The 16,511-nt window shown below is 42.7% G+C and overlaps 1 protein-coding gene across 3 annotated transcripts in view; it reads left to right on the top strand.

The window, feature by feature from the left end:
- The window catches only part of Atf6 (activating transcription factor 6), a 166,917-nt gene extending 153,893 nt beyond the window's left edge, over window positions 1-13,024 (top strand). For all 3 annotated transcript variants that reach the window (XM_076937940.1, XM_034508907.2, XM_076937942.1), the window contains one exon: window positions 7,596-13,024. In XM_076937940.1, the coding sequence (XP_076794055.1) occupies window positions 7,596-7,804 (209 nt within the window). In that variant the 3' untranslated portion in view covers window positions 7,805-13,024. The remainder of the gene's footprint in view (window positions 1-7,595) is intronic.
- The last annotated feature ends 3,487 nt before the right edge of the window (window positions 13,025-16,511 follow it).

The following is a 16,511-nucleotide window of genomic DNA, read 5'->3' as shown; positions in this document are numbered from 1 at the left end:
GTAGAAGCATAAACCCAGAACACCTTCACTTTAGTGTGACTCTTTGTGGTCTGTTTTCCCAAATAGACATGGTTTTCTTTCTTCCTTTCTCTCTCTCTCTCTCTCTCTCTCTCCCCCTATCTTCTTTCCTTCCTTCTATCTTCCTTCCTTTCTTCCTTTTGTTCATTTATTCTTTTTTAATTAAATATATATTTGGAGTGGGGAAAAGTTTATGGGTCTTTTACATAAGTTGGTTTTGAATTCCTTACCCTAATGTTTACCGTGCTCCCGTACTCAGGAAACCCGTGACTTTGTCTTAGCAGAGCCCTCCACATGAACATCGTCTTTAAAGGGTGTGCTTTGGCTCAGCTGCTCAGGCCTAACCCTGGTCTCTCTAAGGACCCTCCCTGCCCTCCCCTTCTAAATCAGTCTTCAGACCCTACCTCGGGGCCTGCTTTGATCATTGTATTCACACTGAGTGGCAGTGCTGGCATCAGTTGAAGGGACTGTCCTTCCCAGATGTGCTCACCTGGTCACAGAGCTCAAGGTCTTAGAGGCGTAGCAGGAGCCTCATCTATCACTGCAGTAAGTGCTAAGCTCCCCATTCTGGATGCTCCCTGTGTAGACAGATGCCTATAGTCCAGCACTATTGAGACTTAAACAAGATCAAGTTACCCTAAAGCCTCCATGCTGACTCACACCTGTAAGCTCAGCACTGGAAAGAGTAAGGCAGGAGAGATGCCTTGAGTTCAAGGCTAGCCTGGGCTGCAGAGTGACATCTTACTTTACAAAGTTACCAAGAGCCTGTTTCTTAATCTGCCTTCTTTAGTTGTAGCAATTCAAATATCAGTAATGATTGGTGAGACTGCTCACTTACATTCCATTTGGGTTATATGAAACCCATAGAGAAGCCTTTTTATAAGATCTTCCAGAGCAGACCAATGTTATAGTCTCTAATCTTTAGAGATGTTGGCAACATATGACTCTTAATTGCCATTAAGTATGAACACCAAAAAATGTATGCAGAGTATCTTACAGAAGACACTGTCTTCCTCAATCCCACTGCCTTCACTTATGTCTAGATCTGATATTCTTCTAACATTGCTCCCAATACAATGGTCTAGCACTTGTCACCACCAGAGATGAAGAGAATAGATTGTAAAGCTACCTAGGCCAGAGCCACCTTGAGCCTCCTGGTTGGGCTTCAAATAACAATACCATTTCAGCCATAGCTAGGAGCTGCTAGGTTTGGAATCCAATTTGAAGCTTTAGTTTTCCTTCAGAGCATCTAAGCTTGTATTGCTAAACTTTTTATCTCTCCTTGATATTTAAGGCATTCAGAAACTCTAGTTATCAATGTAAACTGTAGCAGGTATGTGGACCTAATGTCTTCTACAGGTGGTTAAACTATATTAGAGAACCCAGTCCTGTTCTTACACTGTCATCTGGATTCTGAGTTAATCCAAAAAAAAATTCTTAGTAATATATATTTCAGGTCTCTGACATGTGTTTTCCATTATTTGGTCTTCTGTGCTGCAGTGCATGCGTGTGTGTGCATTCATACACAGAAAAACACACACAGGGATGGTGGTTCCAAAAGGAAATGACTGGTGTGGTGCCTTGAAATCTGAACTTGGTCACATGTTCTAAATGAAATGATTCCAAATACATTAGCAGAATGTCTTCCATCTTCTACTTTCTGGAAAATAGTTCAGTGAGAAACACTGGCTGACTTCTAGACATTCAAATGTAGTTGTATAAAGATAAATAATCTCAAAGCCATTTCGTGGGGGCATGCCTTGGAAAGTCGATGTCAAGCTGCTATAGCAGTGGCCTTAAGGAGAAAGTCCATGCACAACAGCAGCCAGCTGTTGCTCATCTCTGCTGCAGCTGAAAAGAAGAAGATGACCGTCATCTGTAATCAAAGACACTTAGAGGAGTTGTAAGGGAACCTTATCATCAGTGGAAATGGTTGGCACATTGGGACAGATGACTGAGGTCAAACCACAGGGATATTTTCCCTTGGATTTAAAATAGAAGAAATGTACCATATACTAAAAAATTAATAGGTCATTTGTTTTATCTCATGTTTTCTTTTTTTTTTTTTTACCCCATTAAGAATCCAACAGGCTTTGTTTTCCAAAACATATAAACTAAACTTTTCATGTAGTTTCAGAGAACATATAGAAATATGTGTATTAGACCCCTATGAAACACCCAGACTAGATGTCTCCAGCTTTCCCACCTTCTTCTGTTACAAGCTCTATGGCTCACTTTTCCCAAACAAATCAGTGGACTCTGAAGATCAAATGTCAAACTTTGGGTTTTCTTCCAAAGTGCATGACTTGTGTAGTGTAAAAAGTTCAAAGAAAGGATAATGGGACAGGAAAAAAAAATTACTTTTAATCTGAGCTTTTTGTCACTAAGAGTATTCAAAATTTAAAATCACTGTTTGGCTCTGCATGATCTGAATAAATAGAAAGGCAGTATGAAACCAGGCTCTCCCCAAAACAGCTCCAGATTCACAGATGAAAACGCAAGGTCAGATGCCACGTTGACTACACAGTCTTCCAAGTTCTCTGAGCTTCTGGTGTGATGCCGTGATTATTCAGTTGGGCTTGAGAAATATTATCTGTTTATAATTCTCTCATCATTTCATTTACTACAAGTTGGAAAATGACCACCAGCATTACAAGTAAGGGAGTAATTTGGCTCTGTCCTAAAATAAAAAGCTTTCATCCTCTTAGAAAGCGTGGAGAGTAGAGCATGTATCTGAGTGTCTTAAATTCATGATAATGGAGACTGCAGATATGACTCGGGCTGACAGCACTTGCTGCTTTGCCAGAGGACTGGAGTTTGGTTTCCAGCACTCACGTCAAGTGGCTTAGTCTCCTGACCCCAGCTCCAGGGAATCCAATCCTCTTCTGGTGCCTACATGCCTACATATATGTGTGTGTCACATCATGTGTGCCCAGACACACATAATAAACTGATACAAATAAATCTCTAAGTCCATGATAGTTACACTGTATGTATATTTAGCAGGAGTCTGTGTCTCTTCTTGCAGATACCACTGTCTGTGAGAACTAAGTACACAGAACTGCACTTGTCTCATTGGCATGGAACCAGGAACTCTGGAGATGTGTATTGCCCTACTATGTAGTGATCTAGTGATCCCTAAGAAAATGTATAAGTATCAGATGCTGTGATGTCTTCCCTGTCTTCACTGTTAAGTTCACAGTTGGGAGAACCTAATGGAATTAGAAATTGTACTGGTAGGGCTGGCAGAATGGCAGTGGTTAGAGCACTGGCACTGGCTGCTCTTCCAGAGGTCCTGAGTTCAATTCCCAGCACCCACATGGTGGCTCACATTGTCTGTAATTGTTAGTCCCATGGGACCTGATGCTCTCTTCTGGCTTGCAGATGTACACACAGATAAAACACTCATACATATCAAATACATGAATACACTTTTAGATTACAGGTAAAGAGGGCTAACCTTCCTGACATGGTTGGTCCCTTTCATAGTTTCTTCTATCCTTGAAAGGCAAAATAAGGGTTAAAAATTCTTCCCTGTGCTCTGCTCTGCACTGCTCTAAACTCTCTGATCCCATTGCTTTGAAAATGCAGTTCACTGTGTGAAAAGCATACAAAACACTGTGTCTGCATGCTGATATCGTGATGTTCACTTTGAAAGTGATTCCAGCCCTTATTTAAAAACCATAAATAGTACTTTTAGTATTTTACAAAAGAGCGTATTCGCTATTGGGTTTTATTGTATGCATTTCATACATTTTTGTTTCTATTGTCATTCCTATTCCCTTAACCCACATCTCTTGTCCCTGCTATCTGTCCTCTTCCTCTTCCTCTTCCTCATCCTCTTCCTCGTCCTCTTCCTCATCCTCTTCCTCTTCCTCTTCCCAGGGGCCCAACAACTCTCAAGTCATATGTATTCTGTTGCTCTTTCCCTCTCCCCTTAAGACTCTACTTTCATGGCTCTTCTTCTAGTTTCATGACATGTACACATTCCCCACCCCCATACACACACATACCACACACACATACATACATACACACTTATATACATACATATAATTAAAACCCTAGATTTATATGTGAAAGAAAACATGCAGCATTTGTCTGAGTCTAGCTTATTTTAATTCACATAACAATTTGTAGTTCCATCCACTTTCCTGGAAATGCCATGATTTCACTTTTCTTTTGGCTAAGTAAAATTCCATTATATACTTGTGCTGTGATATATCTGGTGACTGGCCTCTTAGTGATTGTGAATAATTCTACAGAGAGCTATCTCTGTGGTAGAACTCAGAAACCTTTTGGAGGCATATTCCAATTTGTCAGTTCTTAAAGCTGTTTTTATGCTGATGGACTACTTTCAGTAAGTTCTTGCCTGTGTCTTTGTCCCAAAGTAGTTTTCCTCCAGCGTCTCAGCTTCTCATTTGTTTGTTTTGTTTTTTGAGACAGGGTTTCTCTGTGCAACAGCCCTGGCTGTCCAGGAACTCACTTTGTAGATCAGGCCGACCTTGAACTCACAGGGATTTGCCTGCCTCTGCCTCCCAAGTACTGAGATTAAAGACGTGTGCCACCACACCTGGCTTGTCATATTTTATATTAAGGCCTTTGATATATTTCAAACTGATTTGTTTTTGTTATTTGTTGTTTAAGGTAAGAGATAGAGATCAAACTTTATCATTCTACATGCAGAAAGCAAAGGTTTCAAGGAATCTGTCTTGTTTCCAATGCATATTTTCAATACTCCTGCCAAAAACAGGTTGTCTGTAGCTTTGTGGGCTGATTCTGGGTCTTTTATTCTGCCCCATTGGTCTGTGCATTTGTTTCTGTCTCAGGACATGCTGTGGCCACTGTGACTCTGTGGTATAATGTGAAGTCGGACACTGTGATAGCTGACATTGTTCTTCTGCTTAGGATTTAACTATTCAGGCTCTTTTGTGGTTTTCCTATGAATTTTAGATTATTTTTTCTAGTCCTGTAAAAAATATCATTTGAATTTTGGAATCACAGTGAATCTGTAGAGCACATTTGGTGATTTGGCCATTTTCATAATATGCTGTTAATCCATGAGCATGGAAAGCCTTTCTATTGTCTAGTACCTTTAGTTTCTTTCTTTAGTACCTTGAAGTTTTCATTGTAGAGTCCTTTCACCTCCTTGGTTAGACATATTCCTAGGGATTTTCTTGTTACTAAGGCTGTTTTGAATGGAATAATTGATTCTAATTTCTTTCTTGGCAAATGGATTGTTGGTATGTAGGAAAACTACTGATTTTTAACATATTGGTTTTGTGTTTCAGCCACTTTGCTGAAAACACAGATTTAAGAGTGTTTCCAGACTTCAGTGTACCTTAAAAAGTGAAACCATTCGATCCTTTATGTACAGAATGGTGTCACCTGAAAATAGGGTCAGTTGACTTCATACTTGCTGTTTATATCCCTTTTGTTTCTTCTCTTATTGCTCTAGCTGCCTTTGAGCATTCTTCTAACTGAAAGGAGAAAGAAGGTACCCTTGCATACTTGCAAATTTAGAGGAAACACTCTCCTTTAATGTTGGCTGTAGGTTTGCCGTATGCTGCCTTTGAAATGTTTGGTCTGCTCCTGGTTTCTTTAAGCTACCTTGAAGGCATATAGAACTTACCCAGATACCTTTTCGGTGTGTATTGAGGTAATCAATTCATTTCTGTCTTTAAGTCTGTGTACATGGCTGTGTTACATTTATTGATTTGCATATGCTGAACCAGCCTTGCATCCCTGAAATGAAATCATCTTTGTTCTGATGTGTGATCACCAATTTGTTCCCTTTGTTCATGTGTCCTGGGCTTATTCTTCTGAGTGGACTTTGTTTGGAGTCTACTCCGTCAGCTCTGCCAGCCTGTTGATATTTGCTGAGAAGGTTGATTCTACCTTTTACTCTTAGTTTATGGATAACTTTGCCAGTAAATTATTTCTTGGAGACGGGAAATAAATAAGTTTGTTTTTTAATCCAGTTAACCTGTATTATTTTCAGTGTTCAGTTGAGATTATTGCTTTTAAGGTTATAATTGAGAGAGGCTTGCTAGTTCCAATGGTTGTTTTAGCAGTTGTTCTGGCCGTTTAAATTGTTGGTAGTTAACTTTTTTCCTCCTGTTAGTATTAGGGGTTTGCTAGTTTCCTGTGTCATGCATAATGAATTACTTCTCAGCTCTCCCTTGGTCCATGAACAAAACTCCTTCTCTTTCTGCTGTGTATAGTATTTAAGTGGTTTCTGCAGTGCCAGCTTCTTTATCACAAACTGCATTAGTTTATGCTTACCTTGATATGTCAAAAAATAACTTATTGGGTATAGTGTTCTTGCTTGGCACTTGTTTATGTTTAGGGCTTGAAGTATATTGTTCTGTGCTTTCTTAGCTTCTAAGGCTGCCAACATGTTATTCTGAGATGGCTTCATTGTATCTGCATCAACATTTTCCTTATACCTTCTAATACTGTTTCTTAGCTTTGCACTTCTGACATTTGGAACCGTTAGTGTTCATTGTTAACTTGACAGAATCTAGAATGCCCTGGGAGATGAGGCTTTGGGCAAGCGTATGGGAGCTTTCTTGATTGCTTTAATAGAGGTAGGATGCACACTAGGGATGGAGTTACTCCCTGGCTGGACTCCTCAGCTATGAAAATGGAGAGCAGGGGCTGAGCAGCAGCATCCACCTCTGTCTGCTTCCTGCCTGTGGGTGAGATGCAACCAGCTGCATCAAGCTTCTGCCATCTTGACTTCCTCTCTATGGTGGAGAGGCCAAAATAAACTCCTCCTTTCCTCAGTTTCCTAGTCAGGGTCTTTCATCCCAGCAACAGAAAAACCAAGACATTGTAGTTTAACTATGTCATTGAACAGTTCTCTGGTCATATCTCTTTGGGGCTTGAAATGGCTCACATCTTTGACTGTCCATTTCCTTCTCTGGCTATAATCTTAGTGTGTAAATAGTCTCTGCCCTGAAGCTTTAAGTCACCTCCTTCTGCCCACATTTCAGTTTTCAGAAGACATCCCAGCATTCTTCACTGCTGGTCATGTTCACTGTATATGTATGTCTCTTGTGTCCCTAGAAGGTGTTTAATGACAGTAGAACTAGGGTGCCTGTCGGAGCACTTGAGGGTATGAGTATATAAGTAGAGAAATGGGTGGGGGGTGGGAAAGAGAAGAGGAAGGAAGGAAGAGGCAGGAAGAAATGATAGGGTTTGAGGTAAGGCATAGAGGAGATCCTGTGGAGTGGGTAGTCCAGTAGCCTCGGATGAGCGACTAATGTACGAAAGTGCAAGGAATTTCAATAGAGAGTATGATGAATGGAAGACACAGGGCCTTAGCATCTCTTCTTTGTTGGGATGACAGGGCTTCTTACTCCTCTTCAGTTGTCTGTGTATCGGTCTCCACAGGTGGAGGGAAGGGTACAGCCCTTACTGAACCAATGAAGACCCTGGAGAAATCAACTTAGGAAAGGGCAGGACATGTTGGCACACAGGTGTAGAGACTGATAGAACTCTGTAGCCTTGAAAGTGTAGTGACAGCTCCCACCCTGAGCGCTCTGATGAATCCTGTGTCTACTCCTCTGCAGATAACGTGATCAATGGGCAGGATTATGAAGTCATGATGCAGATTGACTGTCAGGTGATGGACACCAGGATCCTCCACATCAAAAGCTCCTCAGTTCCCCCTTATCTCCGAGATCATCAGAGGAACCAAACCAGCACCTTCTTTGGTTCCCCTCCAACGGCCACAGAGACGACCCATGTGGTCAGCACCATCCCTGAGTCCTTACAGTAGTGCCCTGAGCTGCTCTGGAAAGCAGAGAGTGGGCCTCCCCAAACTGAAGAGGTGGTGAGGATGCTGCTCTCTTCCCTCCTCGGCAAGCAGAGGACTGCCTCGTACTGCAGCTCCAGAGGAAGAGAAGGAGAACAAGAAGCCGCTCTGCTTTTCACAGCCTATCCAGTGGTGTGGAACGTGCTAGAGAGCAGATCTCTGGTGGCAGTGCAGCCCTGTGGGCAGTGTCGCCTGCTGTTGGCTCTGCTGTGCGTCTTCAGTACTTTTCCCATTGTGTGTTCTGTTCTCAGTCATCTTCCTTCAGGTCAGATTCACTTCCACTTCTGTCCACTGCACTTCCTGGCACAGTAAAGAGATTTGTATTTAAAGCTTAAAAACACGTGTTCATGTTGTTTCCACCAATTGGCTTTCTCTCTCCTTTGATTCAAATCCATTCTGAATATTATACTTGAGAAAACACATTTCAGAAAACTGAGCAGCCAAAATCATCCCACCAAGAGTCAGAGCAGCTCTGAGTTCGGATTGTCTCAGTTGGTCGAGTTTATTTTTACTTGTGATTTGTGGTTCAGCCTGGACAAATAACTGTTGTGGGGTCAGAGAGTCAGCCACACACTGGAGACAAGGGCAGGGAAGGCCAGTGCTGGAATGTAAGAGAAGGTCACTCCATTTTCATATGTATTTAAACACAGAGTTCATATGGCCTCTGTAAACTCAGAGCCACGGCCACCCTTCACTCTTGGAACTCAGCCAATCAGCAAAGAGCTTTAAAGACTTGAGGGCAAATGCCTCCCTCTCACTGTGAGCCCTCAGCCCAGGACACACTTCTGTGACCCAGACTCAGCAAGGAACTCGGAGGTGACCAGGTTTAAACAAGACTAGAGAGTTTCCCATAAGAACTGCCAGTGCACAGAACAAGCGTGGAGTCTCAGGCTGCAGCACAGTTTGGTGAAATTCTCACTTTCTCCAGTGGAATTAAGTTGTTGCTATGGCTGTGAACATGCCTTTAACCCTAGCACCATTTGGAAGGAAAGGCAGGCTTTGTTTGATATCAGCCTGGTCTACATAGCAAGTTCTAGGACAGGACAGCTAAAGCTGTATAGAGAAGCCACTTCAAAAACAACAACAACAAAAAAGAGTGAATGAATGAATGAATAAATAAATAAATACAAAAAGCTAAAATTATGTTCACATATATTTTATTGTATTTTGCCTGCTTCCTTCACCATAGCAATCAGCTAAATTTATATTGCACTGTACGTTGTACATTACAGATTCACAGGAATGGGTGTCAGGACCCCTGTTGTTCCTCATGTGCTGCCTGCCTCCCTTCATAGAATTTCAGGTTTTTATGGACTCTTCCCAGCTGGCTGCCATTGTCAGGTGATTGCCATTCCAGTGCACACAAAGGTGGCTAAGTTCTCTTCTCCTTACAAGGGAAAAGAAGGCCAGCCCTCTGGTGTTCCATGTAGTCAGGTCATCTTGTGCCTGTGACCAATTATGCCTGGCACTGTCCCACCAGCAACTGTTCCCTGGACAGTACTGCTGCCTTCCAAGCTGGTTAGACACTTCCAGGGCAGGGCTGTTCTTGCTAAATTCAGTGCCACAGTCTATCCTGATTGGCTTTTGGGTGATTTTCAGACAAGACCTGTTTTCCCTGGGGACCAGTCCTCTAATGGGTGCCTAGGAGAGAATAACAAATGCATGGGATACCTGTAGGAGTAGCCATTTGTTGGGGAGGTGGGCTACCCTGTGGCCCTGTCCTTCCTGCCTGTGAAGCAGCAGCATGCTCACTCATCCCTGATGCCCATCAGCTGAGAGGCAGGAACAGTGTCTGCAGTGACTCCGGTGTACCAATGCCTCAGACCAAAGACCTCAAGAGTGTCACGTTTGCTAAGGCTGACGCCACTCCTACAGGTAACAGATGATGTCTGGAAGGCACAGCCAAAGAGCAGACAGAAGTTAAGGTGACCACACAGCACAGGTCAGGGAGCCAAGGAGCTACAAAGGACTGTTGAAAACTAGTCTGGAGGCTTGCCTTCTTTGCCCTCGCTGGCCCATCAGTTCCCATCATTACCAGTATGAAGTCCATCTTATGAGATGAGGCATGGGGTCCTCCTCAGGGTAGAGATTCGGAAACCAGGGAAAGGCAATTGACAGATACAAAGAAGTAGCCTGCTGCTTAAATTGCTGAAAGAGTTCTAATCCCAGGGCACAGTAGTTTGATCTTAATGTTTGTGTGCTAGCACAGGCCCGTTGGAAAGGGAAAGCTGCTGTTCTGGGAGCAAATTAAGCAGCAATTCAGATCTCATTTTTTTATTTTGGTGAGATTGCCTGTGGGTATTTATAGCCTGGAAATGTAGGAGCTATGTGTGTGCATAATACATAAATATTTTTTAATTTATTACATTTTAAAATGTGTTTTTTTCAAGATGACAAAAAAAAATTAAATAAATCTGAGCTAGAGAAATGACCTCAGTGGTTAACAGCACTTACTGCTCTTTCAGAAGACCCAGGTTACAACTGGGTCTTCAATTCCCAGCTTACAACTGTCTATAACTCCATTTCAGGGTGGGGTGGGGGATCCCTTGCCTTTTTTAGGCCTCTGCAGGCACCAGACACACATATGGTACACATACATGTTCAGGCAAAACATTAATATACATAAAAATAAAAACAAATAAAACTGGTTTTTTTAATTAGATAAATTCCCAGAGGAAGTCACACCACCTGTTACTAGATGATTTTGTGCCCTGGGCTGATGGTACTGTAATGTTGGGAAGTGTTGATAGAGACTGGCGGTGTGGTCTTTCATGTGTTTGCAAGTCCCATGCTTTTAAATTCAGTGGGAGTAACTGGATGTTTCCTCCTGTTAACTGCTGAGTCAGATCAGCGTCTCTCTGCAGTTAGCTCATGAGACGGTTTTTTTAGAATATAATGTAAACCCGCTTCCAAGTTAGGAGGTGACATGAGAGGGTGCTTGAGAGATGAGTGTCAGCAGCACAAAGCTGGCCCCCTTTTGCCTTTCTTGGTAGCAAGAAGTAGACCCTGGGTTGGTGGGATGGCTCAGCCATTGAGAGCTCTTGCTGCATTTCAAAGGACCCAAGTTCCATTCCCAGCACCCACGGCACAGCTCACGACCACTAACTCCAGTTCCAGGAGATCCAGTGCCCTCTTTTGGCCTTCCTTGGCATCTGCACATACATGGCATTCACTCACACAGACATACATAAATATAATAAAAATAATAATGAAGCACACAAGGAGGTATTTGAAAGTTACATTATGTGTGTCATCCCTGAATTTCCCAATAACTGTTACTTGAAACAGAGGTAACTGACTCTTCTCTCCTATGTTTAAAGAGATTGTAGTGGTTCAGTCTTGTTGACCAAAATCTCCATCCTGGGCAGATATTCCCCAGTAGAAACAGCTGCCGATGTTCCTACAGCTGTCGTCATGCTGCTGTGAATAGAACATTTGATCCAGGAAAACTCCCAGGGTCCCACTGTGGGACTGGAAGACTGTATTTCAGTCTTGCTGTTTTGCTATAAAACAAGACAGGAATGGACCACAGTAACAAAACTAGGAATCATGTTTGACTTCCTTCCACATGAAAAACTTTCAGTCAGGCTTCTGCTTTAATAGTATATTAGAAGGAGCGCTTAGACTTCCTTAACCCAGAGAGCCAGCATTCCTATCCAGTGGCTCCCCGTTCTGAACTCATGGAAGTGCCCTCTCACACTCCATCCCCTGCCCATGATAGCCTTCTTTCCACCTCAGCCTGGAGGCACTGACCGCATCCTTCAGCAGGTACATAGACCTCAACTTGCACATGTGACCTGTAAGTCCATCAATAGGAATCATCCTCCTGAGCTCTGTATGTGTCCCCGGACTTGGGAGTAGCTTGTTGCCACTTAGAAACCCATATCCCTTACCCACCTGCCCTTTCATCAGTTGTGGGGCATTTTAATTTACACAAATAATTATTTTGTTTTGCTGTTAATATGGACACCAGCCATATTTTTAACCAAGAGAAAAAAATAAAGCCTAGAAGAAAGATAATGGATTGAAGACATTGTCATTCTCACCCTGATAGCACTTAGAAGGAGACATTTCCTCCCCAGTCCCCACTACAGGAATTGTGGGTGATTTTTAAGTAACTACTGGACTGCCTAGGAAGATATTCCCAGAGTCCAAAAGGAACTATGCACATAGAGAAAATACAGTTTTCTCCTGCCTAAGGAAACTCTATTAGTAGTCTGTTAGCTTATATTTTTAATAACTAAACTTAAAACATAGTTTATTTTGAATATTACTAGAACTTTGACCAATTCTAATATCTGTCAGGTACTCATAGAATCTATGAAAAAAAAAAAAAAGATAAGACTGTGTGATTAGGAAACCCACTGAGTCATGGCATGGCCAGTCAGTGTCACCAAACAACCCTGTGCTTGGCTAGCTTTAAGCATTTTAGATTTCGTGCATGAAAAGACTTAATTATATTGGGTTCAAGAACTAAAGAGTCAATAAGTTATCTGTAAGATCAACACATACCACACTGGTGTGCTTTTTGTCCTTGGTCAAGCTTGTGACTATAGTTAAATGAAGCAGGGAGTATGGCATATTCCCCAGGGTGCTAATGGCAGACTGAATCAGCAGATTGAATTTGCAGCACATGTGTGTCAATCTATGACAGTTCATTACTCGCCTCTACTCTCTGGGCGGTTGCCAGGATACCGGAGATGATGAAAGCTACAATGCACTGCTACTCCTTGAGATTCTAGTTGGGTTTTTTTTTTTTTTTTTTTTTTTTTTTTTTTTTTTTTCTTTTCTCATCATAGTAATGAGGTTCAGCAAAGCCAGTGCTCATTTCAGAGTGGGTGAGAAAGGACGAGGTATGTAGCTCGGATGGAAGACTGCTTGCTTAAAACGCCTGAAGCCATGGCTTCCTTCACCACATAAACCAGGATGGAGGTTGCTTAGAATCCTAGCATTTGGGAGGTGGAAGTGGGAAGATCAGGAGTTCAGGGTCAACCTGGGTTACATGGGACCCTGTCTTACCATGTGTGGAAGAAATGCAGGAAAAATGTATTGGTCTCTCCCTGAATAATTTATGTCTGTTTACAATAAATAGTAGCAACGGACTATTTCGTATTTTCAAACAAGTCTTTATAATGCAATAGCTGTTCTTTCTCTGAAATCCAAATAAAAAAGTTTTAAAACTTTGTTGTCTGTCTGTACAGGGAATAACAAATGAATCTTCAATGTTAAGTGGTCAGTAGTAGGAACAGCTTGTGCGTGTTTAGATGAAACATCGAGCTTGCTTCTCTGTCCTCCCAGGATGGACCAAGTAAAAATTTGCTTTATGGTGTCCAGACATTTGAACTACAGTCACATCAAGGAATAGAATCATCTAAAACCCATACTTTAACGTTCTGCATCATCAAGAAACTGGGTTACTCAATTACAGATCCAGTCTTTACCAAAACCCTTTCCCAGCTTGGGGTGGCAATGCTACCATGAAGAAGCTAGTCATTGCTACAGTGTAACACAGGCATGTACTGGGCCTCAGACGACTTCAAGTTCATTATGTTCTTTCAGTTGTCGGCAGCATGTTTCCTAGGAGACTTACATAGTTAGGAGCCAGTGGAGCCAGTGATTGGACCTAGGCCATTTAGCTCTGATACAGATTATTCATTCCTACACTCTTTTGCCTTCTGAGGAATACAGGTGGCATAGGTTCTTGCTCTGAAGAACACCTGTAAAGACAGTCTGGAGCCAGATACACAAATAGATAAAATTAGGATAACATCAGGATTCTCCAAATGGCTAGATTAATCAATGTTATATTTCTGTGACTAAAATGCCTGAGATAACTCAACAGGACAGATGTATTTTTGGCTCATGATTCAGTTCTTTTGCTGTTGGGTCTGGATAGAAGCCCACGACAAAAGAAGCTGCTTATGTCTTGGCAGCCAGGAAACTGAGCAAGGGACTGGGATGCAATATCCCCGTCAAGGGCATGTCCCCAGTGACCTAACTTCCTCCCACTAGAAGCCACTTCCTAACAATTCTATCAACTCCCAGTAGCACCACAGGCTGGCAACTACACCTTCAACACATGGCCTTTGAAGGTCATTCAAGATTCAAACTATATATAGCAAAGGCAAAGTAGCATCCGTCTCAGAATATACTTGAGTAGACTTTAGAAAGATACACCTCACCCAGAATGACATCCCAGAACTCTTCTACAGGGAAGGTCCACAAAGAGGAAAGAAATGAATGGCAGAAAAGAATCAAGACCAGGCAACATGGCTGGAGATGGGTCTTCCAGAAAGGAGTGTCACAGGAAGGAGCTCTGGTGGCGGAAGAGCCATAGGACTTTGATACGATGTGAGGATGAAATGTGTTCCTCTTCCTTTGTCAAACCCTTCAATCAAAGCAGGTGTGCACTGTTCTACCACTGGTGTTCTGGGGAGGGAGGGAATAAGGGTGCCTTCGGTGTGCCACAACTAATGAAGAAAGCATGCCAGCAGTTCAGTGAGACAGAGCCATATGGGGGAAGCGTTGGTAGGAACAGGAAAAGAAAACAATTCCCTCCACTCCATCATCATCAAATTCATATGGGATTGGCCCCTGGGACCTCCTGCTCTCTATGTGGATGTAGGTCAAGCCAGTTTTTGAATCTCTAAGGACAACCACAAATGACACTTGGTTGTGCATGTGTCTTGAGTAGAAGCCTCTTCTGGTACAGCCTGGCAATGTTTCCAACTGCCAACTCAGATCCCAGGAAATCTAGTTTATTTCTTTGCGTCACACTCGTGTGGTATGATCTATACAAGCTCTGGGAGAGAATCCTTCCTTAGTTCAGTTAATGGTAACAGCTGATACTTATGGAAGGTGTTGCTTTCTTCCAAACATTGTTCTAAGGCTTCACAATCATTAATCATTTAACCTTCAAAGCAATCTTAGGCTGGAGAGAGGGCTCAACAGTTAAGGGTGTTTCCTCTTCTTCCAGAAGATATAGATATGGTTCTACTCCCAGCATCCGCATGGAGAGTCACAACTGTCTCTAATTCCAGTACCAGGAGATAAGATATTTCTCTCTCTCTCTCTCTCTCTCTCTCTCTCTCTCTCTCTCTCTCTCTCTCTCTCTCTCTCTCTCACACACACACACACACACACACACACACACACACACACAGGCAGAACATATATACTAAAAAGGTTTTCAAAAGGTAGCAGCCTAGTAATAGATATCATTATCCACCCACATCACGGATGAAGAAACAGAAGGGATTAACTTACCTAGGACCCCGTGACTAACAGGCAGTGAAGCCTGTAGCTGACATCAAGTCCAATGATTGGAGAGCCACAGCCGTCTGTCTACACTGGCATTCACCCTTTGAGGTCATCCATAAAGGATGACAACAGGTGACAAAGCAGAGAGAAAGAAAGCAAACCACACAGACATGTGCTGCCGGGGTGTTCAGGAAAGAGGAACTCCACCAAAAGCAAGTGCTGAGGAGGTTGCCATGAGTCACTCGTTCCCTCAGAAGCCCCTCAGTGCTGACTGCATGGAGAACAGCTGTTGCACTGCCTCCCCTGGACAGCAGCCTTTGTGGTTTCATCTGTCTGAGTTACACAGTGGGACATACCATGCAACCCTATTCCCAGGGTGCATCCACTGCCCACTCCTCAGTATGTGCTTCTACGCAGCCTTTCCTTGCCTCAAAAATTTTCCTCACAGAATGAACTTCTAGTGAGAGTGCTGGACTATGAGACGGTAAGAGATTACTAATCACATAATACATTGGTCCATCAGTGAAGGATGTATCTTACAATAAATGCAACACACTACATTAATAAACGGACCATTTTATGACATGAACTGCTTTGCAAGACTTCCTTTAAAAAAATCTATGTGCCTTTCAATGGAGAACCTTTTAAGACTAATTTTTTTTAAAGTGCCGTCTTCAGTTGTTTACAGGCATAGCTCATAATTTTCTAAACAGTGAATCAGGTATCCAGGAACAACTCAGAGTCTTGGGAGCATTCTCTTTCATTTCCTAGGTGTCCTGCCTGACTTCTCAAGTCTCTGGGGTCATTGCGATTGTCTGAGCACCACTGGGATTCCTGGACTCTTCCCTCATAGACGGTGAGCTAGAAGAATCGGCCCTGGAATGTGAACTCTTAACCACAGTCTAAGCGATGCACCAGGCTCAAGCATCTAGTGGTAGGTCGTGGGAAACTGCAGAGGCTGGACAATACTTTTTCTCTTGTCGATGCTGGAATAGTGCCTGCTCCTGGTTCCATGTGATCACTCTCTGTCCCCATAGAAGAAAAGGCAACCTCCAGAGGTTGCTGGTCAGCCTAAAAGAATAAAGTTAAGACACAAGTTGATCCCAGGAGAGAGATGGAGTGTGGAAGTCTCACTGGCCAGGGTCTTACCATAGCCACAGAATTCATCCTTCATTTGACTACTGGTCCCAGGATATAAATGGTGTGTCTACCACATTGCCTCTGGTTTCAAATTGCTGGAATTCCCCACTGCTAAGCAACATTTTTCACATCAGACCAGCACATTGCCCCTTTGGAGTCTGGCAGTCTCTTAGAAGACAGAAATCCAACAGCCCTCATACAACCAGCCTTTCCACCAAACCGCCAGCTGGGAGGAACTGGAAATTCATCTTAATTTAAACAGCCTGGGCAG

This window comes from Arvicanthis niloticus, chromosome 7 (genome assembly GCF_011762505.2).
Source record: "Arvicanthis niloticus isolate mArvNil1 chromosome 7, mArvNil1.pat.X, whole genome shotgun sequence".
In the NCBI taxonomy this organism is placed as follows: Eukaryota; Metazoa; Chordata; class Mammalia; order Rodentia; family Muridae; genus Arvicanthis; species Arvicanthis niloticus.
This window is presented reverse-complemented; position numbering and strand designations above follow the sequence as displayed.